The sequence below is a fragment of the Manacus candei genome, unplaced genomic scaffold (genome assembly GCF_025592945.1).
Source record: "Manacus candei isolate 608988 ecotype Guabito, Panama unplaced genomic scaffold, ASM2559294v1 h1tg000002l, whole genome shotgun sequence".
Classification (NCBI taxonomy): Eukaryota; Metazoa; Chordata; class Aves; order Passeriformes; family Pipridae; genus Manacus; species Manacus candei.
Window position 1 is genome coordinate 14,953,806 of NW_026138050.1, and position 22,712 is coordinate 14,976,517.

General features: G+C 62.2%; 1 protein-coding gene across 4 annotated transcripts; it reads right to left on the reverse strand.

The window, feature by feature from the left end:
- Positions 1-5,595: 5,595 nt before the first annotated feature.
- SBK1 (SH3 domain binding kinase 1) lies at positions 5,596-21,925 on the reverse strand. 4 transcript variants are annotated; one of them, XM_051781184.1, is made up of 5 exons: positions 14,989-15,105; positions 12,806-13,473; positions 8,021-8,223; positions 7,728-7,930; positions 5,596-6,937 (listed from the first exon to the last, which is right to left on the reverse strand). In XM_051781184.1, the coding sequence occupies exons 3-5, from the start codon at positions 8,214-8,216 to the stop codon at positions 6,155-6,157; spliced, it is 1,182 nt and encodes a 393-aa protein (XP_051637144.1). In that variant the 5' UTR covers positions 8,217-8,223; positions 12,806-13,473; positions 14,989-15,105; the 3' UTR covers positions 5,596-6,154. The 4 variants fall into 4 exon arrangements, with proteins under 4 accessions (XP_051637144.1, XP_051637142.1, XP_051637154.1 ...); XM_051781182.1 differs by lacking the exons at positions 12,806-13,473; positions 14,989-15,105 and adding an exon at positions 21,257-21,925; XM_051781194.1 differs by lacking the exon at positions 12,806-13,473.
- Positions 21,926-22,712: the final 787 nt, after the last annotated feature.

Consider the following 22,712-nt stretch of genomic DNA (forward strand, 5'->3'; position numbering starts at 1 on the left):
TAAAGCAGGACTTGGGAACTAGAGCTCCATCCTTGGGAAAGGCTCCTGGCAGTGCTCCTGGAACCAGGCTGGGAAGGGCCAGTCCCTCGGGTGATGGCAGGTGTGCCACAAGCTGGAGTGAGGCCAGGAGAGGCTGAGGGAGCTGGACCTGCCTCGGTGTGAAGAAGAGAAGGGTGAGGGGTCTCAATCACTGCTCGGGATTGGGCGGTGCTGGAAGCAGAGAGGGTGGGGAGGTGCAAAGCAGAGGGATGAAGTGGCAAAGCTTCAGCAAGGGAAGTGCAGATGGGAACAAGGCAAAGGAGGTGCAGCCCAAGAGAGGGACCCAGGCCAACTGCAGGGTTTGCCCACTCCAAATGGTCCCCAGTTACCCCTCCAGCCCCTGCTCCGTGACTGGGGGGTAGCTACACTCCAGGTGGGATCTGGCCATCCCTTATAGACTGGCCTTTCTTCATTGTGGCTCCTGACTCTGCCCTAGCCCCAGAGGCACTCAGGTGACCCAAATTCCTCTGCCTGCCTTCCTGTCAGGGCTGGGGTGGGGGAAACACTTATAAACCCCCCACTCCTAAGTGGTCAGAGTGGTGAGGCAGCACTCCTGGCTCATCTGCAGCTTTTTCTCCTAAAATTTCTTTCCCACATGGCATCTTCGGGGCTACAAGGTGATTAACACCCCCTTTAAGCAAATTCTGGATGCCTTTAAGCCCCTGAGGTGTTACACATGGCTTACAAGTTGGGCTCCATTAGCACTTGATTTGCTGTTTATTAAAGCCTCAATTAATCTTGTATTAACGCTTTTCAAACACAACTTTTCCGGAGGTGTAGCAGCCTCTGAGGCAAGGAGCTTAACTTCTCCCCAGCCTGGTGTCACCGATGTCAGGGAGGATTTAGCTCTGGATCTCTCCAGGCTGAGAGCTGAGGAGTTGGGAGGCTGCAGAGAGCGAGAGCCACCCATGAGGATGCTCTGATTAGTGTGGGATAACACCACCCCAGAGACACCTCTGGCTCTGCTGCTCCCTAATCTGGGGTGACTGGGGGAGTAGGATCCACGATCTGGGAGCCCACTGCCCACACTACCACCCCAGGGGAGAAGGGGAGAGGTTTGGGGGCAGCCTGGGGGTGTTGTAGCTGGCAGAGGGAAGATCTGCTAGCCAGGATCCTGCAAAGCTGGAGCAGGTAGAGGGTTCTGGAATGGGAAGATACTCACCCGAAAAGCAGAACCCTTTCCTGCCCCTGCCCTGGCAGCCCTGTGGCTTTTGGAGGGATGTGAAAGAAGGGCTGGATTGGGAGGAGTGTGGTCAGCAGGAACAGCACCCTGTGCTCCTCTGTGGGCTTGGGGTGCTGCCCCGGGCACCCTGAGCAGGCAGGGCAGGGGTGCTGCCTGTGCTGGCATCCAGACCCATGTCCTGGCGAGGCAGTGGTGGGATGGAGGAGATCTCCCATCCCTGCCAAGCTGGGATGCTGCTGTTGTCATGGCAACGTGGGAGACCTGTGAGCTGGAGCCCATAACCCACCCCTTTGGGTGGTGGGGGAGTGTGCAGGGCTGGGGGTGCTCTCCATCCCCTCCCTTGAGCCCTGGCATCCCCCCACACCCCAAAACTGCCATCAACCCCTTCCTCCCAAAGCTGACACACCCACCTCTCTTTCAGCTGAAAGACCCTGGTGAAAACACTGGGTTTTCCACGGGGAAAAAACACCTTTGGATGAAAAAATGTGTCCAAACCCATTGCAGGGAGCACAAAGCCAATGCAGAGATGTCAGCAGCCTCCTGCTTCCCTCTGCCCTGTGCTGAAATCCTCCCGGCTGGCTGAGGCTGGAGCAAAGGCACTTAACACCCAGCAGGGTTTGGCCCAGAGCTGTTCCCTGTGGGATGCTCACAGGGCTCTTTCCACCAGGCAGGGATGTACCTGGGAACTGGCTGTGGTGGGATGGGGCTGGAGATGCAGCCAGCTCTGCTCTCCCTCTTCCCAGAAGTGGCTGGATTGTCACACAAGGTCACCTCTCCCTTCTTCCACCAGCTGTGGCCCTGCTGAGACATCTCACGTGGCACAGGCTGGATTTTTCTCCACCTCAGGACAGCTTTTGCTGTCTGGCTCCAGCAGCTCATCCCCGCTGGGGCCCTTGGCAGCTGCCAGGCTCTAACTGACATCTGTCCATCATTCCCAGCAGCTGGAATCACGGACAGCAAAGGGGCCCCGAGGGAAGGACAGGCAGGGATGAACCTGAGCTGCATCCCCTCCGTGGGCATTCTGCTGCCACCAGAAAGGGATCGGAATGCCCTCGTGCCTCCTCCCACGGCTCCCATCCCTCCAGCATTCCCGCTCAGCCCTGTGCTCGGTTCCGCTGGGGTGCCGGGTGGCACATGAGTCACATTTCCTCCCAACGCCCATTCCAGCTTGGTGCTGCCACTATTTTTGGAAATTCTTGGAAGCAGATCAGCCCTGAGAAGCACATTTAATGGGTCCTCACCACGCCAGGCTCACGTCCCCCCATGTCCCTGTGCCAGGCTAGGGAAACCCCCGCCAGCCCGGATCCTGCGCTCCCCTCCCAGTTTGGGATGCGTGAGTGGGAACTCACTTCTCATCCCACAGCCCCTCCTGAGTCAGGGGGGAGCTGAAGCACCGTCTCAGTGGCAAAACATTACCTTTTAAAGGACCTGCTTGGGATTGGGGTGGGACTTCCTGCAATGCCAGCTTGGCATGGATCATTGTGCTCCCATTGAGTGGATCATTCCCAGCTATTTTTACTCTCAGCCCCTGGTGTTTTAGCTGGGGCTGCAGTGCCTCACTTGGTGTCTCTGAGCAATCCAGCTCTGGAATCAAAGGGTGGATGAAATGAGAGGAAGGTTCAGCAGCTGAGTGTAACAGCCAGGCCTTTCCAGCTCGGGAGGGATCTGGTTTTACACATGCACCCACATCCATGCCACCCCACACCTGCCACCCTGCGCCTCTTCCCTCCAGTCCTCCAGGATCTGTACAAATCCAGGAGTTATTTTCCTTTCAGAGCAGAGATTGTGCTGCTCATCCTTTGCTTGGAGCACTGCCCAAGGTCAGTGGTCATGGCCCCTGGGATGTCCGGCTGCCTTCCTGGCCAAACCTGGGAGCAAACTCGGGAGTAATGCAGGGATGTGGTGGTTTTGTTGGGCAGGTGGTGGCTTGGTAAACTTCAGACACGTTTTTTGGGTCTGAAGGTTTTACCTGGAGACAAGCAGCTCTGGCCCTCCTGGCGCTGCCAGGCTCAGCATCCCGACCTTGCCGGGATAAAATTACCCATTTCAGTTTGAATTAAAGGCAGCTCCGCTGGAGCCGCGTGAGGTTCAGCTCGAGGACGTCAAATGGCAGCGTTCCCTTTTTTCGTCTGCATCGGGGAGGGGAGGGTCCTGCCAGCCAGCGCCTGGTGACAATGACATTGATTTCCTAGACCTCTTGTCGTGGCCAAATCTGTATTTTTAGCTGGGGAAGAGAAAAATATAAATCACGTGTCGAAGCAATGCTTTCCCTGCCCTGCTGGGAGCGAAGGAGACAAGAGCCGTCGCTGCTGGAGCTGTGGATGAACGGGGCTCGGCGCCCTGTCCCTGGAGCGGGGCTGGGAATGCACCAAGGAGCTGCATCTTCCCGGGGTCCATCGCAGGCACCGCTCCCAGCTGTGCACCACACAGCCCCGCCCCGGGCTGGGGACCCCGAGCCCCCCGCGATGGGGGTCCTGTGGCAGGGAGCAGTGGGACCCCCACTCCCCAGGGATCCCATCCATCCCCTCGGCATCCCCTGTGACTATTTATCTTCCGGGGCGGGCGCTGCCTTCATCTCCTCTTCCCTGCCACCTCCTCCTCCTCCTCCTCGCTCTCCCCCATCCTGTTCTCATTTCCCCAAGAAGACTTTAATGAAATCTGCCCTTAATTAAATCCACATTCATTTGCATAATTACCAGGAAATTGAAATTAGCCTGTGGACGTGGCTGGAATACATTTGGCATCAGGCAGCCCTGGCTGTTCAGAGGGGGCTGCACCAAGGGCAGCTCGGTGCCCCCCACCCAAGGGAGCTGCTCCCCGTGCTCCTTCCCTCCCACCCAGGGGTGGCCACGATGGCCGGGCATGGAGGGGACGTGGTGACAGTGGGGGGACAGCGAGCCCCAGGCAGAGGTTGTGCTCCCCGCCCACACCAGCAGCATCGCTTTTGCTTTATTTAATAAAAAAAGTCTTCACCGCCATTGACAATTTTTTTGTTGCTTTTATAACTATGTATTTTGTAATTTTTTATGGTTTCAGTTGTGGTTTTTGTTTTTTGTTTGTTTTTTTTTTAATCCTTTTCAACAGTGACAAACTGAGGTAACGTCTGTGACACTACAGCCTCTCCTACGGGAAGAAGGTCTGAAACCCGACAGCTGAGGGAACTGGAAATAAAAACCCGACAACCTACCGACACAGCGACCTCGATGGGGACAGAAATCACACGGGGCACCCCCCGGGACAGACCCCCGGGAGGTGCCGCCGAGCCCTCGCAGAGAGGCACCGCCGAGCCCTCCCGGGGCGGCCGGGATCCCTTATCTACATTATTGCACGAAAGATTGAGGACATCGAGGGACCTAAGGCAAAAAGGAGAAAAACCGGTGCCTAGAGCGTCTCTACTTAGGGGCAATGCTACTTCTAAGGCCGCCCGGGGCCCGGCACCGCGGGCGGGGGGCGGAGGGGCCCGGGGGCAGCAGCGGGGCCGGGGGGTCCGCCCGCCTGCCCTGTAAACTGCTGCTGCTGCTGCTGCTGGATAGCGGGATAGCCCTTGGTGCGGGAATTGCGGTGCCGGGGGGCACAGGGCACCCCTGGCACCCACCCGATGGGAGGGAAGCCCAAACCATACCAGAGTGCTGCCGCCTTGGGGTGCCCCCCACCCTCTCCGGGTGAGCCCCCCACTCCTCTGGGTGCCCAAAACCACGAGGGGAGTCGTGTCCCCCCCCCACACACCCGTGACCTTGTCACTAAGGGACACCAGCGGCTCCTGCCACCACCCCCTGCCTTGCTGCAGCCAGCCCCGGGGGTCCATCCCACCGCCTCCTTGCAGCCAGCCCCGGGGGTCCATCCCACCGCCTCCTCCCCGCCAGCCCCAGGGGAGAGTGACAGAGTTTGGGGAAGGGGTGACAGCGAGGAGGGGTGATGGGATGAGCACAGGGAACCAGGCTGGCTCTCCGGAGGCTGCTTGGAGCCCCCTCCCCTGCTCCCGGGGTGTGCAGGCCAGCCTGGGGCTGCACTGCTGCCACCTCTTCCAGTCCCCGGGGACAGAGAGTCTGCAGAGATGCCACTATGGCAGAGCCAGCTTGGCCCTGAGCATCCAACCTGCTGGATGGCACTGTGGCCATGAGCCACAGCCCGGAGCACAGCTCCCGGCTGGAGGGACCTGTCCCTCCAGTGGGGTCTGGGGCCATGTGGGGCAGGGCAGGGGGGGCAGGGGCTGCCAGTGGCAGTGGTGGGACACACAATGACACACAGACAGGGACACTTGCTACATCGATGGCTGCCAGCACCTCCCACCACGGGGAGGCAGCCGGGGTTGCCAGGGGTCCTGGGCTGCCTGAAACCCCCCAGCTCCCCATCACCAGCCTGGTGCCCATCTCCTCATCCCTTCCCGGTCCCCACCAGTGGGGCAGGGATTGGTGGAAGGGGACAAATCATCACCCACCCAAACCTCCCCAGAGGCCTCCTCCATGGTATGGGGTCATCGGCCTTCCCGCTCCCAGTCCAGGGATCAAGCACAGGGTGGGGGAGAGCCAGTGGGCACTGCCTGCCCCGGACCTCCCATCCATGACCCTCCCGACTCTTCCTCCCTGTACTGGGAGACCTCTCCCCATGCCACCCTGTGGGAAGCCTTGGAGGGGCAGCATGGCCATGGCAGGACCGTGGGCACCCCTGTCCTCCCTGGCAGCGCGCGGTGCCCTTGGCTGGGCTCCTGCCGCCGGCCTCACCCAGGCAGGGTGGGGGCATTGGCATCCTCGGCGCTACGGAGCGCAACCAGTTCTGTCCTTTTCCTCTTCGTTTGTGTTTCTTTTCCTTTTTTTTGCTTTGGGAGACCCAGAGCCTGGTCCCGGCTCGTGCCTCCACCACGAGCAACTCCTCCCATCCCTGTTGCCGGGGCGGGGGGACAGGACGGGTCGTGCGGCCGCTGCCGCGGCGCCGTCAGACGCAGATCTCTATTGCTGTGGCCAGGACCATCTGTCCTTTGCCTTTGTCCTGCCGTCCATCTGTCCTGCTGGCCGTCCCCGGGGCGGCCGCGCTGGACTCGGGGCCGCGCGCTCCGCTCCCTTCTGTCAGGACGGTCCTCTTGAGCGGGGCGGGGGTGCAGGACCCGGCGGCCTCGTGGCAGTGGGAGCCGGCCGGGAGCTTGTCCCTGGTGTGTTTGCGGGAGCGGTAGGAGGGCCGGCACCGCACCTCGGCCATCAGGTCGCACTTGATGAAGTAGAAAACCTCCTTGACGGGGCAGCGCTTCTCAGGGTCGAGGGCCAGCAGGCGCTGGAACATGCGCAGGGCACTGTCCGTGAAGCGCCGCCACTGCGAGGGCAGCCCCCCCAGCCGCCCCTTCTGCCACCGCACGAACTCCTCGAAGAAGGCATCGGACGCCACCGCCGCCTCCCAGGGGAAGTTGCCGGTGAGGACGCAGAAGATGAGCACCCCAAAAGCCCAGACATCGATGCTGGTGTCCACAGCAAAGCCCTCGGCCCGGCCGGCCTGGCACACCTCGGGCGCCGTGTAGGGGATGGTGCCACTGATGCGCTTGACCCGGCAGCCCACCTTGCGGGTCATGCCGAAGTCGGCCAGTTTGACGCGGCGGCAGTCGCGGTCGAAGAGCAGGACGTTCTCCGGTTTGATGTCCCGGTGCACCAGGCTCTTGCTGTGCATGTAGTCGAGGGCCAGGCCCAGCTGCTGCACACAGCGCTTCACCAGCTCCTCGGGGAGCCCCACCTGTGCAGACACGGCGTCAGCCACCGAGCCCTGGGGTGTTCCCACCCAGCTCGGGGACCCCATATATATCTGTTACACATCCAACATGGTCATGGATGGTGTTATTTGGGTGCTTTCAGAGGCAGGGAGATGGGTGGTGGGCCCTGGGCCGGCTGAGGGATGGGTGGTGACTCCCCATAGAACCCCAGGATGGTCTGTGTTGTAAGGGACCTTAAGGGCCATCTCATTTCACCCCTTGCCATGAGCAGGGACGCCTTCCACTAGACCAGGTTGTTCCAAGCCCCATCCAACCTGCCTTGAACACTTCCATGGTTCAGGCAGCCACAGCTTCCCCAAGGGAAGGGTGATGGGAAGGCCACTCTAGGGATAGGTAATGGGCCTTAGGCCATCCTAGCAATGGGTGATGGATCTCAGACCACCCAGGGGATGGTCATAAGTCCCAGGCCACCCTACGCATGCATTACAAGGCCCAGATCACCCTAGGGACAGGGGATGGGTCCCAGGGTGGCCTGGGGATGGATGATGGATCTCAGCCACCCAGGGGATGGGTGATCAGTCCCAGGCCACCCTAGGGATGGATCTCAGCCACCCAGGGGATGGGTGATCAGTCCCAGACTTGCTTGTAGGTGCTTGTGTTCAGGAGTGACCCACACAGGGCTGCCCAGTCCTTGCACCCACAGCCCCCTCCCACAGGGGCACCAAAGCACCACGGCAGCTTTGCTCAGAGCCCTGGGGATACTGAGCCCCCACATCCCAAAAAGGCTCCCACGGGAGGGGCGGGGGCTCTCACCTGTGGTGGGATGATGTCGAAGAGGTCCCCACCAGGGGCATACTCCTGAGCGAAGACGTAGCAGTCCTCAGTCTCGAAGACCACGTCAAAGACCTTGATGATGAAGGGGCTGGAGGAGAGTGTGTTGGTGATGCTGAACTCCCGCAGGAAGTTCTTCAGCTTCGTCTTGCTCTTGTTGACGAACTTCAGGGCCATCTTGGTGCCTGCGGAGGGCAGGGGACGGAGGTGAGCCCGGGGCACGGCTGGGGTGTGCCAGGCACTCTGCTCCCAGCACGGCCCCCTGCTCCACTCACCTGTGCTTTTGTGGGACACCAGGTCCACCTTGCCGTAGGTGCCCTTGCCGAGCTCGCGGATGAGGTCGTAGTGCTTGCTGATGTCGGTGCCTGAGAGGGTGCGGATGGCCAGGGACTGCATGTCCTCGGTGATGAGGGGCACCCCGCAGCAGGCCAGCTTGCGCGACGGCTCCTGCTCAATCGAACCCGCGCTCATGGTTGCGCTGCAAGGCAGAGGCGAGGCAGCATTTCAGTGGGTGCTGCAAAGCCACCATGTCCTGTCCCATTCCATCCCATCCCATCCCATCCCGTCCCATCCCGTCCCGTCCCATCCCACCCCCAGGGCTGGAGCAGCCCCCACTGAGTGCCACCCCTCTGTGCCCTGTGGCCTCCAACCAAATTGCTCTGGAGAGGATGCTCCAGTCCCTGTGGGGCTGCAGCCGTGTGGGTCAGTGGTCCCTGTGCCACCAACTCAGGGGGACGTCTGGGGGCAAAGGGAGGGCTCAGGGCATGGCAGAGACAGGAGGGCAGGGACATGGACACACACATGGACACACACATTTCCTCAGCCCTGGTGTGTTCACAGCCACCAAACACTGAGGCCTTTAGGGGCTCCCCACTGCTGCCACAGTCCTCAGTGGGAACCCTGGCAGCCAGCCCTGTCCCCTCCACCACTGCAGCCCCCTCCAGAGCCGAGCCTCACACAAGCCAGTGACACTCCAGAGCAGAGCCAGGGCCATGCTGCAGGAACCAGGCGGGATATGATGGCTCTTCCAGAAATCCCTCCATCATATCCCTCTGACTATCCATCAGCACTGACTCTTGGCCTCCCCCTGCCAAGGTGATGGATGCCCTGGTTCAGAGAATCACAGAGTCCCAGACTGGTTTCAGTTGGAAGGAGCTTCAAAGCTCAACTCATTCCACCCCCTGCCATGGGCAGGGACACCTTCCTCTACACAAGGTTGATCCAAGCCCTCTCCAGCCTTCAACACTTCCAGGGATCCAGGGGCAGCCACAGCTTCTCTGGGCAACCTGTGCCAGGGCCTCACCACCCTCACAGGGAAGAATTCCTTCTCAATATCCCACCTAACCCTGCCCTCTGGCAGTGGGAAGCCATTCCCCCTTGTCCTGTCAGTCCAGACCCTTGTCCAAAGTCCGTCTCCAGCTCTCCTGGAGCCCCTTTAGGCATAGGAAGGGGCTCTAAGGTCTCCCTGGAGCCTTCTTCAGGCTTTAAAATCCAGATTCTCTCAGCTTTTCCTCATAGCAGAGGTGCTCCATGCCAATAATCATCTTTGTGGCCTCCTCTGGACTTGCTCTAACAGATCCACATCTTTCCTGTGCTGTGGACCCCACAGCTGGGCACAGTACTCCAGGTGGGATCTCACCAAAGCCGAGCAAGGGGTGGCCCAGCCAGCAGTACATGGACAACAGCACCAACATTCTTCACTCCCATCAAACCAGTGACTCTTTTTCCTCACTCTGACCATCCCTACAACAAGAGCTTGGAGTCACTCACCACACTGTCTTCAGGGTGCTGCGTCATCTTCCATCACCCCCTGAAGCACCCACAACCCCCCAGGGTCAAGATCACACCCAACCCTTTCCCAACAAGACTGAGACTGATCTCCAACTTCTTCCTCCTTCCCTCCCTGCACCATGCTGCCTCTCATCCCAAAGCAAAGCTCAGCTTCTTCACTTATTATAGTTATATTTTTTTTCCCTGGGAAGTTGGGGAAAAAATAGAAAAGGAACTTCAACATCATGATGTTCCAAAAATGTAACAGTTTGACTCATAAGATCTCCAAAGCAGCTCATCTCCATAGTGTTTCATTGGCCTCCTGGCAGAGGAGCACCATCTCAGCGTCTGGGTGCTGGAGGTGGAGGTGGATCAGTGCAGCAGCTTGCTGGAGGCAGGACTGAAAACAGCCCCCAGCATCCTGCAAGAAGAATTCCGTCTACACTTGGATTTACAATCACGCTCATCGATGTCTCTTAATTAACCGGTGTTGAAATGCAATTATTCACGTCAGGAAAGTTGGGCTTTGAGGAAAAAAACCTGTTGGTTGAATGGGAGAGAGGAGGGGAAGGACTGATGCGTTGTGGAAATGCTTTCCAAGTCAAAGGCTGTTTGCTTTTCCTCTTGGCTCAACCTGTTGGGGTTTCCAGGTGTCTCTGACCATCAGACGAGGAAAATCCATGAGAAACAGAGATCCCGCCAAGCCCGGTGTCCCTGCTGTGGTCTGCATGGCTGGCACAGGGGTGTGCTTCCAGGGATGGGGCCGTGTCCGGGATCCTGCCGCAGTGCCGGCCCCGCACAGCACACCCCGCTGTGCCAGGGCTAACGGGAACACGGAGCCATCAGCGATCCCGGGAGAGACCCAGCAGCAGCGGTGACCAAAATACCAGTGTGCCGAGACCGAGGGAAGCGTAAACACAGAAGTTTTCATTAAAAATTGAAATGCTTTTGAAAACATGTTGGGTTTGATGTGAGCAGCAAAGCGGGGCAGCAGCGGGTGGGAGCCAGGGCTCATTTCCAGCTCTGCACGCTCACAGGGACAGCTGGGATGGGGGAACAGCAGGACACGGGGAGATGATGGTGCCGATGCGGCAAGAGATCCCGCCAGCCTGGCACAGCTGGGGCTGAGGCCTTGTATCCTTGGCTGCCCTCTGCGCCCAGGCCAGGCCCACCAACGTGCCAGATCGGGACACCAAAGCCGAAATGGGGCCTTTTCTCAGCGCACCAGCTCCTGTCCTGCCCCTAAACACTGGAAGATCACCATGCCCAAAGGAAGCCAAACCCGCCTTCTCCCAGCTCAGTTGTTTCGGGTGTTCCTGAAGGAGCTTTCCCAAGAAGGGAGTAAGGATGCACATCCCAGCTGAGCCCTGGCAAAGGCCCCCACCACTCTGGATCCTGGGAATGGCAAAGGGGCAGCAAAGCTGCTGCCACGTGGCACCGGGACCTGCCGCTCACCACAGGCAGTTCCTGCCGTCATCTCCGCATCCTGAACCGTTTCTCCTACTATTCAGACTAAAATTGTTCTGTGTTTAAGCTTCAGAACCATTTATCTCATTGAGTGAGGAGGATAATCCACCCACTTCTTCCTTGCTCCCTGGCAGGTATTTATAGGCAGCCACTCGTCTCCGTCGGCAGCTGCTGCTCCTCTTCCCAAACCTCACCAACATCACAGAGCAAATCCCGGGAAGACATAATCCCATATCCAGAGCCCAGCATCCTGCCAGGTACTGAGGCCAGCACTAACAAACCATTGCCACTCTGATCCTTAGAAGGAGATGCTTTGCCCTGCTCTGCATCCTGCTCCACATCCCACACCACTGCACACCCAGCCCTGGGCACATCGGCTCTGCCGATAACTAGTTGCAAACTCATTAAGAGCTCATTGAGAGGAGCAGAGGACGCCCGGGAGAGCTGCCCCAGGCTCCCCTAGAGGAGGCTGCTGGAGCAGCAGCTGCTTGGAAATTAAGAGGGAAAGGGGGAAAAACTCCCTCTGGTCGCATCAGAGACTGACAGAAAAACAACCCATTTATTGAGGGAGGTTAGAGGAAAAGGGTTTGGGCTGACCCCAGTGCAGGGCTGGGAGCCTGGCCAGGGGATGGGACTTGCACCATGGGCTACTCTGGGGAAAGGAATTGGAAAAACAAAGGGAAAACCTATGCAGGGCAGGGGCAGGACCTTGGCAAGACCCCAATTTCTCTTTAAAGAGGGGAGAAATGAGAAACATGCAGCAGTGGGATGGACACAGGCCCACACTGCTCTGTCCCTGCACTTGGTAGGTATTGGGCAGAGCTTTGATTTCTCCCTTTGCCATCCCCAAATCCTTAGTTATTAGCAGGTAACACTGATTCCCCTCCAAGCCCAGCAGGCTGGAGGCCAAGGCACCCATCAGGAGGAAGCTGCCTCCCTTCACACCCTAACCAGCTCCCAAACCTCCCCTATTTTCCCCAAACTACCCACTGAGCCAGCACAGTCATGTCCAAGGGGGGTTGGCCCTTTGCTGCTCCCGGTCCCCCTCCTCCCACCCCACCCTGGTGCTGGGGTGTCCCCGGGGCAAGGGGCCAGTGCTGCTTTGGCCGTGCCCCGAGCGGAGCCGCTGCCTCCCAGTGCCCCGCTCCATTTCCAGACCCCACTGCCTCTGTTCCTGCCTGACCCCGTTCCAGGGACATCCTCTCCTCTCCTCCGCACCGCTGGGACCCGCACAACAGATAACAGATATGAGCTGTGCTTCCTGGGGGCCGTGGCACGGTGGAGCCCAGGGAGGGCTTGCAAAGGCACCTTCGCCTAACGAGGCCGTCTCTGCAGGCACGGGGGGAGGACAAGCATCTCACCGGGGCTCAGAGCCACTGGTACCTGCCACGGCTGGGCAGCCTCCACCCCGGCCAGCCATTGCCCCCCACCTCGCCAAAAGCAGCAAAACGTGTAGGGAAAGAGTTCCTTCACCCCTGTGCCATCCCAGGACCATCCGAAACCGCTCGGGATAAGCTGAGTATGTCCAGGAAGTGGTCGGTCACACGTGGCTCAGGGACATCAGCCTGTGGCAGCAGTTTGGGAACAGCCCCTCTGCCAGCATCCCGCAGCCTGGGAGGAGCAGCCACCCCCAAAGAGGCCACGGATGGGGCACATCTACACGCTCTCTGGCTGGCTCTGCTGGGAAGTGCTGGAGCACCACTGACACCACTGAACTAGCACCAAACCTCCACCAAAGCACCTGCAGCAATTGGGACTTCCCAGTGACCCCAATCTGGGACTGAATTGGCACTGAATTCCAAGGTATCCAACAATTCTCATACCAGCTCCTTGCCTAGACTAGAGCAGCCTTCTCAGCACCAGGATTGTCTTCAGCAAAGCCAATGAGTGCCCAGCCACGTGCAGGATCCCAGTTGGCAGGAGCTGCTCTCCCGGTGGGGATGTCCCAGCTGTGGGGCAGGGTCAGGCCCCCTCACACCCATCCGTAGTGTCTCCCGCTGTGGGATCCATCTCCCATCCTGACTATCAGCCTGTGACAAGATTCCTCAGCCTCTGGTCCCGGGATTCAGGTTTCGCAGGCAAATTTGTGAAGAGCAAACAAAGCAGCACCAGAGCTCTCTCCTCCAACAGCTCCTGGGGAGCCACCACTCTTCCTTCCTGCTGCTGTCCTCCGTGCCCTCTGCACTGCTCCCCCGGAGCTGCCAGCAGGATGTTCCCCGCCCTCATCCACACTGTGCTGTGCTGTCTCTGTCCATCAGCCCTGGTGACAGGACCTTGGCCACCTTTCCGTGCTTCGGCCTCCCGGGATTTCTGCTGCTGAGCGGGATGGTTTCGTTAGGACCTCAGCTCCTCCAGCCTCCAGCTGCTCCCGCCTTCACCGCCGGCACCGGGGATTTATGATTACTTCATTGTTTGATTGGTTTCATCAGCCTGTCATCATCTCCCTCCCAAAACTCTTCCACCAGCGCCAGCAGCACCGCACGGTTGGGATCTGCAAAGACAAATGCCCCGAACGGCACCTGCCCATTGCCTGCCCACCGGGTCCCCAGGGCAGGGCCAGCTGGCCCTCAGCCCTGCTCACTCCCGGGGGCAATGGGGGCACATCACCCCACCACAAAAACCAGAGCTGACACCACCCAAGAGGCTGCACAGCCTGTACGTGCCCCACGCAGCCTGGGCATCCCCCCTGCCTCGGCCCCGGCTCCCACCGCTGGGAATGCTCCCAGGAAGGAGGGTGCTCCCACCGCCACCGTGCCTCATCTCCTCCCGCGGCATCCCGGGCAGGGCACGGGCACACCCCGCTCAGGGCCACTCTGAGCGCCGGGCGGGTCGGGGGCTCGGTGTGTGGGCACCCAGCTCTGAGCTTCCCCTCCCCGTGGGTGACACCTCCATTCCGGTCTGGCACAGAGGGGTGCTGAGGCTGCACCACCCTGTCCCTGTCCCCGCTCCCGGTCCCCGAGCTGTGGTGGGGCTCCCGGCTGGCGTCGCCTGCCCGCGGCCACAGCGGCAGCGGGGCCGGACCGGGAGGAAAGTGGGTCACGCTCCCCCTTCCCCGCCGCAGCCGGGGAGAGGCTGGGATGGGATGGAGGGGGGGTCCACACCCCTGCCCGCACCGAGGGGACACGGGGGCACATGGGGGGGGGGAAAGGGGGGACAGGGCAGGTGATGAGGGAACATAAGGGGACATGAGGGGACACAATGAAGGGACACGAGGGGAGATGACAAGAGGAGATGAGATGGGGAGATGACAAGAGGACAAGAGAGGACACAATGAGGAGACAATGAGGGGACAGGAGGGGAAATGGTGAGGGGGCTTGAGGGGAGATGACAAGAGAACATGAGGGGACAACGAGGGGAGGTAAGAGGGAAGACAGGAAGCTGATGAGGGAACACAAGAGGAGATGAGGGAACATGGAAAACAAGGGGAGATGACATGGGGAGGTGATGAGGGGACACAAGGGTACACAATGAGAGGACACGATGGGAGGTGATGAGGGGACACGAGGGGACATGGCCTGAGCTGCCCCCGAGGCCGCCTCTCCCTGCTCTCCCCTTCCCCTGCTTCCAGCTGCCTTTCACCTCAGCGCATCCCTCCAGACGCCCCCAAATCCATGGGGAGCCCCCGGGGACCAGCCCCCCGGTCCCCCGGCCCCGGCTCCGCTCCGGTGTCGCTCAACGCCCCGCCGTCCCCGTCCCTCCTCCCCGTCCCCCCCGCGCCGTGCCGGGGCCGCCCGGAGCGCAGGTGCCATCGGCCGCAGGAGGGACCCGGGCCGGGGAGGGCGGCCGAGCCCGGGGGCAGCGCCCGCACGGCGCGGTGCCTCTGCCCGCTCCGTTCATCCCGGAGCCCCGGCTGTACCGGGATGAGGGGTTTGCCCCCTCCCAGCGCCGTGCGGGCAAACAAAGGGCGGCCTCGGTACCGGGCGGGCAGCGTCTCCCGCACCCCCACAGCCGCACCCCCATCGCCCCACCTCATCCCCGCACCCCCGGCCCCGCACCGCCGCCTTACCGGAGGGACGAGCCGCCGCCGCGCCCCGTCCCCGGCGGGAGAGGAGCCGCCGCTGCCGCCCTCCGCTCGCCCCGCCGGGCTCCTCATGCCGCGGCCCCGCCGCCGCCGCCGCCGGAGGAGCGGAGCGGAGCCGAGCCCCCCGCAGCCCCCGGCAGCGCCCGCCCCGCGCCGCGCTCCGCCCGCACCGGCACCGGCGCCGCCCTGGGGAGGGAGCGCGGAGCGGGAGGAGCGGGAGGAGCGGGGGGAGCGGGAGGAGCGGGAGGAGCGGGGGGGCTCCGCCGCCGGCCCCGCGGGGATGGGGAGATGCGCGATGAGGGATGCGGGGCGCTGCTTGTCCCCGCCCTCCATGTAGCTGAAGGGATTGAGAGCGGGAGTAGCCCTGGAGAGGGGGGTCAGGGATGAGCCGCCCCCTCCCCACCGCGTGCGGAGCTCCGGTACCGCGGGTTCGGCACGGAGCAGACCACGGGGCTGGGGACAATAGAGACGAGACCGGTGCTCCTCAGGGGTCAGCTTCACACCCCTCACCCACCCAAGGACCCCGATAGTCCGAGCTTGGAGCATATGGGGGTCAGCAGCACTGGCACCATGCAGCAGGAATGCCCAGGCACAGCATCCTGTGGTCCCCCGGGCACTGCTATCCCTGAGCCCTCCAAGGCTTTGGTCCCTCTCCCTTGGCACAGGTGATGTCCACTGTGGTGTGGGTGATGCCCGCCATGAATCCTAGAGTCACAGAATGGTTTGGATGGAAAGGGACCTGCCATGGGCAGGGACACCTCCCACTAGACCAGGTTGCTCTGAGGCCCATCCAATCTGTCCTTGAATGCTTCCAGGGATGGGGCAGCCACAGCTTCTGTGGGCAATCTGTTCCACCACAGCACAGGTGATGCCTCATCATAGCACAGGCTGCTCCCCAAGAGCTGCTCCTCAATACATGCAGGACATGAGGCTTCCCACAGATGGTAAGACCCTTTGGGCTGAGCTAGGGAATACCAGCTGAGGCAAAGGCAGCACAGAGGCTTTCCTTCAGCCTCCTTAAATTTGGCAACACACTTAGCAAGCGATGCCAGAGCTGGGCACCAGGAGCTCCCAGGTACCTCCAGGCCAGGGGACAGTGACAGTTTTTCCGGAGGAAGGCGAGGGGTGGGCACCGTGCTCTTCCTTGGAGCACCCCTGGGCAAATCTCCTCTTCCTGCATTTCCTTCTGTTCCCACAGACGTGGAGCAGGGACGTTTAACACAGACCACGATTTGTTTGACTCTCAGCTGGGTGCTGTGTCCCTTTGCTCCCCTGATGCCACTTTGACCTGACCCACAGCCATGGGGCTTCCTCATGCTCTGAGGGGTGGCACTGGGCTGCTCCCACACACCAGCTGTGCCTGCTCTGCTGGGATTGGGGCTGTCCCATTGCCCCCTGAGCCACCCAACCCCTGGACAGGGCTGGGGAGCCATCGGCACTGACTCACTGCCGGCGCTGATCTGCTCCTGTAGAGGACGCAGAGCAATGAATCTTTTCATGAATGACTTTAAAGCAGGAGGGTGAATCACACTCCAGCACTGTGCTTTAATTTGTGTCAGGATCGGCTGTGCCACTGTCACCCTCTTCCCTCTTGGCAGCTGCACGGGGCACTGCCAGCCCCAGGGTCTGGGCCCTGGGAAAGGCTCACAGTGCCAGTGCCCTCAGTCTCCCTCCACTCACCAGTTCCTGCAATAGCTCTGGCACCCGTGGCTCGAATGCTCCAAGTGTGGGTGATCCCCACTGGGATGTGGGTGATCCCCACTGGGATGTGGGTGATCCCCACTGGGATGTGGGCATCTGCGTGGCATGAGAGCAGAACTGCCAGAGCCCAGTGCCCCAGCAAGCCAGGGTGGGCTGGATGGGGGCTGACGGTGCCCAGAGCAGCTGCTGTGGGGCTGGGAAAGGGGTGGCACAGGGCAGGAGAGTGTCGTGGGGTGAGGGTGCTGGGAAAAGGGAAAGTTCTGGGAGATGGGGGCAGAGCTATGGTGCTCCCTGCACCATTGGGCCAGCAGGACACAGGCTGGTGAAAGCCACACCTGCCTTCCCTGCACACCCCACTCCATGGGCTGCTGGGGACAGAGTGGGTCCAGCCTCACCCCTTCCCAAGTCCCATGTCACCCTGTGTCCCCTGCCTGTCCTTGCCATGCCATTCCAGCTCCCACAGCCTCCCGCTTGCAGCATTCCAAGCTGCTCCTCTGAGCTCTCCTTTGGCTCCCGCCCTATTTATAGCTCAGGGCTGTTTCTAGGTCAGGTGGGAGGTGCCAGTGCCCAGGGAGCCAGCCCAGGGACCACGGCAGGCTGCGGGGATGGTGTCACAGGTCCTACACATGGATCATCTCCGAGTGTCACCCCCCGGTGCTGGAGGATGGGGCTGTGCTATGCTCTGGGTACACACAGGCTGAGCTGGCAGTGAGGGACCAACTGGGCCTGGCAGGGCTCCGTGGGACTCTGTGGGACTCTGTGGGACTCCATGGGACTCTGTGGGACTCCATGGGGCTCTGTGGGATTCCGTGGGGCTTGGTGGGGCTCAGCAGGGCTCAGTGGAGCTCTATGGGACTCCATGGAGCTTTGTGGAGTTCTGTGGGGCTCCATGGGACTCATCAGGACTCCATGGGACTCCAGGAGGTTCACCAGGTCTTCATGGGGCTTTGTAGGGCTCAGCAGGGCTCCATGGAAGATTCCACAGGGCTCCATCAGCACTCTGTGGGGTTCTGTGGGGATCTCTGGGGCTCCATGGGGTTTAACAGACCTCTGTGGGGCTCAGCAGGACTCCATGTGGCTCCGTGGGACTCTGTGGAGCTCCATGGGGCTTGTCAGCTCCCTTTGTGGCTTCCAGGCTGCAGCCCGGGCCCTCACCAGCATGTGGGTCACACACACTGAGTAATAGTAACACCAGTAGTACCAGGGAGCGTTTGCACCGAGCTTGTGGCCTTCAAAGCACTCCCAGAATATTAATAACTAATTAAGATTAACGAGATGAAAGAAACCGGATCAAATATGTTTATCACCGCATACAATCCCAAACCGTGCGAAGATCCCCCAGCTCCCCGAGGGACAACGAGTGTCCCTGGGATTTCTGCTCAGAAAGGGAATATCCAGCTTGTGCCATGGGATGTGCTTGGACAGGGTGGGTGGTGGGAAGTGACCTGGAAAGCCCCAATTTTTTTCAGCAAGCCAAATCCCCTCGGAATTCAGCGAGAAGGTCGGTTGTCCCTCCGGCGTCGCTTGGCCAGAGCAGGAGCCCAGGGGCTGAGCCCCCCGCGATCGGGGTTCCACTGCCACCCGCAGCCTGTCACGCACCGGTGATATGACCCAAAACCTGCCGGGCTCGCTGCGGGGATGCTGGGAAGGAGGAGAGGGAGGGAAGCGGGCAGGCTGACGCGGGAGCGGAGCACGCCGGGAGCCGCAGCTCCGGCAAAGGGAACCGCTCGTCCCGGGGGGCTCCGCCGTGTCCCGGCTGGGGGCCGAGCAACCCCCACCCCGCCAGCCCGGGGGGCGCTGGGTGCCCCCTCCGTCCCTGGGACAGCGCCCATCCATGGGGAATTCCAGGGGAAAGGGGATTGGTGGGAGCTGGTTCCCGGACTGTGGACGGGGGGCTCAGCGCCCCCCACCTCGGTGGTCCCCCCACGCGTGTGTTGCCATCCCATGTGGTGGCAGCCGGGATGAGATTCCCGGCGGCTGCTCTCAAGGTCGGGGAGGGGACACGACCCGGGAGCTGTGGGGCAGCGGTGGGCACACGCCAAGCCCCTGCCAGCGGCCCTTGGGGTGATGTCCCTGTCCTCGGAGCCCCAGGGAGCTCCGTGCTCCCGGGGGACATGAGAGGGACCCCAGCAGCCGGGCGGGGGGCACAGCGTCCTGCGGGCTGGGTCAGGACCTGCAGCACCGGCCGCACTTGCCGGGAGCTTGGGAATGGTGTTGGCTCTGGAGCCGAATGATGTCTGTGCAGCTACCGGGCTGGAAGGAAACAGAGGGGGGTTCTTTTGAGTGGGTTTCCCGGGAAAAGAGGCAGAACGTGTTTCTTCGGGGAGAGGGAGGGACGGAGCTGGGGGCACGGGGAGAGCCACGGGGTCTGCCCTGGCACCCGAACACCTCGGCACCCCGGTACCCAGCACCATCCAGCACCGCACGGCGCCGGCCGCCTCCGCTCGCAGACCGTTCTCCTGGCACCATCTAGAGGCTGCGGGGACAGGCACGGGGGGACAGGCACGGGGGGACAGGCACGGGGGGACAGACACGGGGGGACAGGCCCGGGGGGACAGGCATGGGGGGACAGACACGGGGGGACAGGCACAGGGGGACAGGCCCGGGGGGACAAGCACGGGGGGACAGGCATGGGGGGACAGACACGGGGGGACAGGCACAGGGGGACAGGCCCGGGGGGACAAGGACGGGGGGACAGACATGGGAGGGGACAGGCACGGGGGGACAGACACGGGGGGACAGGCACGGGGGGACAGGCACGGGGGGACAGACATGGGGGGACAGGCACGGGGGGACAGACCGGGGGGGGACAGGCACGGGGGGACAGACATGGGGGGACAAGCACAGGGGGACAAGCATGGGGGGACAGACACGGGGGGACAGACACGGTAGGACAGGCATGGGGGGACAAGCACGGGGGGACAGACATGGGAGGGGACAGACACGGGGGGACAGGCACGGGGGGACAAGCACAGGGGGACAGGCATGGGGGGACAGACACGGGGGGACAAGCACAGGGGGACAGGCACGGTGGGACAGGCATGGGGGGACAGGCACGGGGGGACAGATGCTGCCACAGCATCCATGCGTGGGCCCCGCTTCCTGGCCCTGGCGCAGGTGGCAGGACCAGGGAGCACCCTCTGATAGCACCCTTTGGTCACCCGAGAGGAGCTACCCCACTGGGGCTGTGCTGGAGGTGACATGCAGTGACAGCCATGTCACCATGGGATGCAGACAGGCTCAGGGACAGACTGGTGACAACTAAGAGGGGGGTTCGGACCCCCCCAGCGTAGCCCACTCTGGAACAGGGCAGGACAGGCACAAGCCAAGGATGTTCCTCCTTCTCCATCCCCCTGTGCAGGGAGGGGTGGTCCCTGTGGCCACCATTCGGGACTCTGGGCCACCACACTGCCACCCTGGGTGCTCCCTCTGTGGCTGAGAATGACAAACTTGTGACACCTGTGACCCAGCACAGTGTGGAGGCTGCCAGTCAGCTCCAGCCCCAGGCTGGGCCGTGGGATGGGAGCCCTGGGAATTCTGTGCATCCCTCAGCCAGCAGCACCCACACCCAAGGCCCCTCTCGATCCCTGGTCTCCCTGTCCCCCCCCCACCTGGGCAGTGACTCACGGAAACCAAGGCTCTAAAACCCCAGGATTTACACCAAAACAAATCCTACAACTTCCCGCACACCGGGAGGAAGGACAAACTGCCTGGATTGTCCCACACCCACAGCCCAGCCCGTGGCCCTGAGCCCCCCCCAGCCCTCGCCATGGGCAGCCAGTGCCTGGCAGGCTCCTGGCTGGAGCGGGTGGGAGCTCTGCTCTGGGGATGGAGGCATGGCACAGGAGCCGGCAGTGGCTCAGTGCCACGGAGGAGCAGTTGGGCACAACGTGTTCCAGCATTCACACCTCGCATCCTCACCGGCTGCCCGGCTAATTCCGGCACATTCTCCTTGGCTGCCGCTCAGCAGCGCTGATGGCAGAGGAGATTTTGGGGAAGGGGGAGGTGAGTGCTGGTGCAGCTGCTGAGAGGGACAGGCCTTGGGGAGCCTCGTGGCTGTCCTTGGGGACCCTCAAACTGCTCTGGCCCCCTGGCCCCAGCCAGCCAGGGAAGAGGAGAGATTGGCCAGGGACCCTGCTCAGGTGGGCAGGAGTGGGTGGGATGTCTCCTGGATGGATTTGGGATAGCTCTGGAATGCACATCGCTGCCCACAGCCCCGCTCCCATGAGCACACCAGCATGTCATGGCACGGCACAGGATGCCCACTGGGTTCCCCAGAGTGCTGCTGCCAGGGAAGCACATGGCAGACACTCACACGTGCTGTGCACTGCAGCCTCTCTGGGCGCTGCACGGCACAGAATGGGTCTGGACTCCTCCGGCCGGGAGAGGATGCACCTACTCCAAAGGAAACTTTGGCATGGCCCACGCCAGGCTCTGTCCCCCAGCCCCGCTCGGTGCCCTGCTCCCATGCCATGCCCCACCATGGGCTCATGGCACAGCCCCACCAGTGCTGTGTCCCCACCAGTGGTGTCCCGGGACCCGCAGCACTGACCTGTGCAGGTGCAGGGGCTGCAGCTCCTCTTTCTGGAAGCAGACGAAGCAGAAGGAATCCATCGCTCTGCTCCAGTGGCCGCCGTGCCCGGGCTCGGGGGACCGCAGGGCACGCAGTGCCGGAGGGGTGTTGGCATCTTCCTTGCCGGCGCCGGCGGTGGCCGGAGGCTCACGCTGGCCCTGTCGGGGCCATGGTGTCGGGGGGCCCGTCACACGGCCGGGCTGAGCACCGGGACCGGCCGCTCACCGGGCACGGGGGCAGCGCTGGGCTGTGTCGTGTCCCACGTCGCCCTCGCTCCGGGGCTGAGGATGCCCGGTGCCGCCCCGGCACCCATCGTGCAGCCCGGCCGGCGGCAGTGCCATTCCTCAGGGGCTGCGAGCAGGCACCTGGGATGGCATCACCCGGGCGAGGGGCCCGAGCCCTGCGGTGCTTCAGAGGCCGCGGGAAGCGGCTGCCCCGCGGCACCGGGCGGTGGACGGTGCCCGTGTGGCTGTGAGGGAAAAGTGTCCCCTGCAGCAGGTGGGGTCCAGCAGGCTCTGGCAGGATGCAGCGGGGTCTGGAAGGGTCCGGCAGGCAGGCGGCCGGGTCGGGAGCCCAGCACGCTGGTGGAGGAGGAAAGTTGTGTCGTCGTGGAGCGGCGGCTCCGCGGGTCTCGTCTCACCGGTGGAGCAGCCGCTCGCTCTGACAGCTGAACCAGCGGGCGAGTATTAATAGCTCCAGACTCCCGCGGCGAGGCTGGAAGTTAACTCCTCGCCTGCCGCCTGCCCGAGCTCCAGCCGCCCTCTCCCGGCGCCTGGAGGCTCCCTCGGGGCTCGCCAGGGCTGCAGCTGAGACCTGGCAAACTCAGCCAGTGCACGGGGTGTCACCGAGGGACCCATCCTCCGTCCCCACTGCCCGTCTGACCTCCCAGGCTCTGACACAGGAGACATTGCACAACCCGGGGGGAAATCTCTCAGCCTGGGTGCCCGTGGGTGCCCTGGGCCCTGCCAACGGTGGAGTGAGGAGGATCCATCCTGGAGGATTGCTCCCCACTGCAGGGCACCTGACAGGAGCACCACGGTGCCCTGTGAGGGGTGTCCCTGTCCCACAGTCTGTGTCCGTGCCCCACAAGTGGCATCTTTGCCCCACAGTTGGTCTCCCTGCCCCAAGAGGGACCACTGGTACAAGGCAGGGTGGCCATGCCAGCAGTGTCCAGCTGCTCCAGGCCGATAAGCCAGTCCAGCACCCTGGGCCAGGCGCCCACGAGGCCCCAGGCACTCACCATTACCCATCCACCGGGACCAGCTCAGGGACCAGCACATGTCCCCCAGATCCCTGAGACCCAAATCTGGTCCATCACCCCAGCCCACATCCCGAACCCTGGGACAGAAGCAAAGGGCATGTCTTTGGGAAGTGGGAGCAGGAGGACATGGAGAGGTTTCCCCAACTTGGCCCATGGGCTTTGTCATCTCTCACC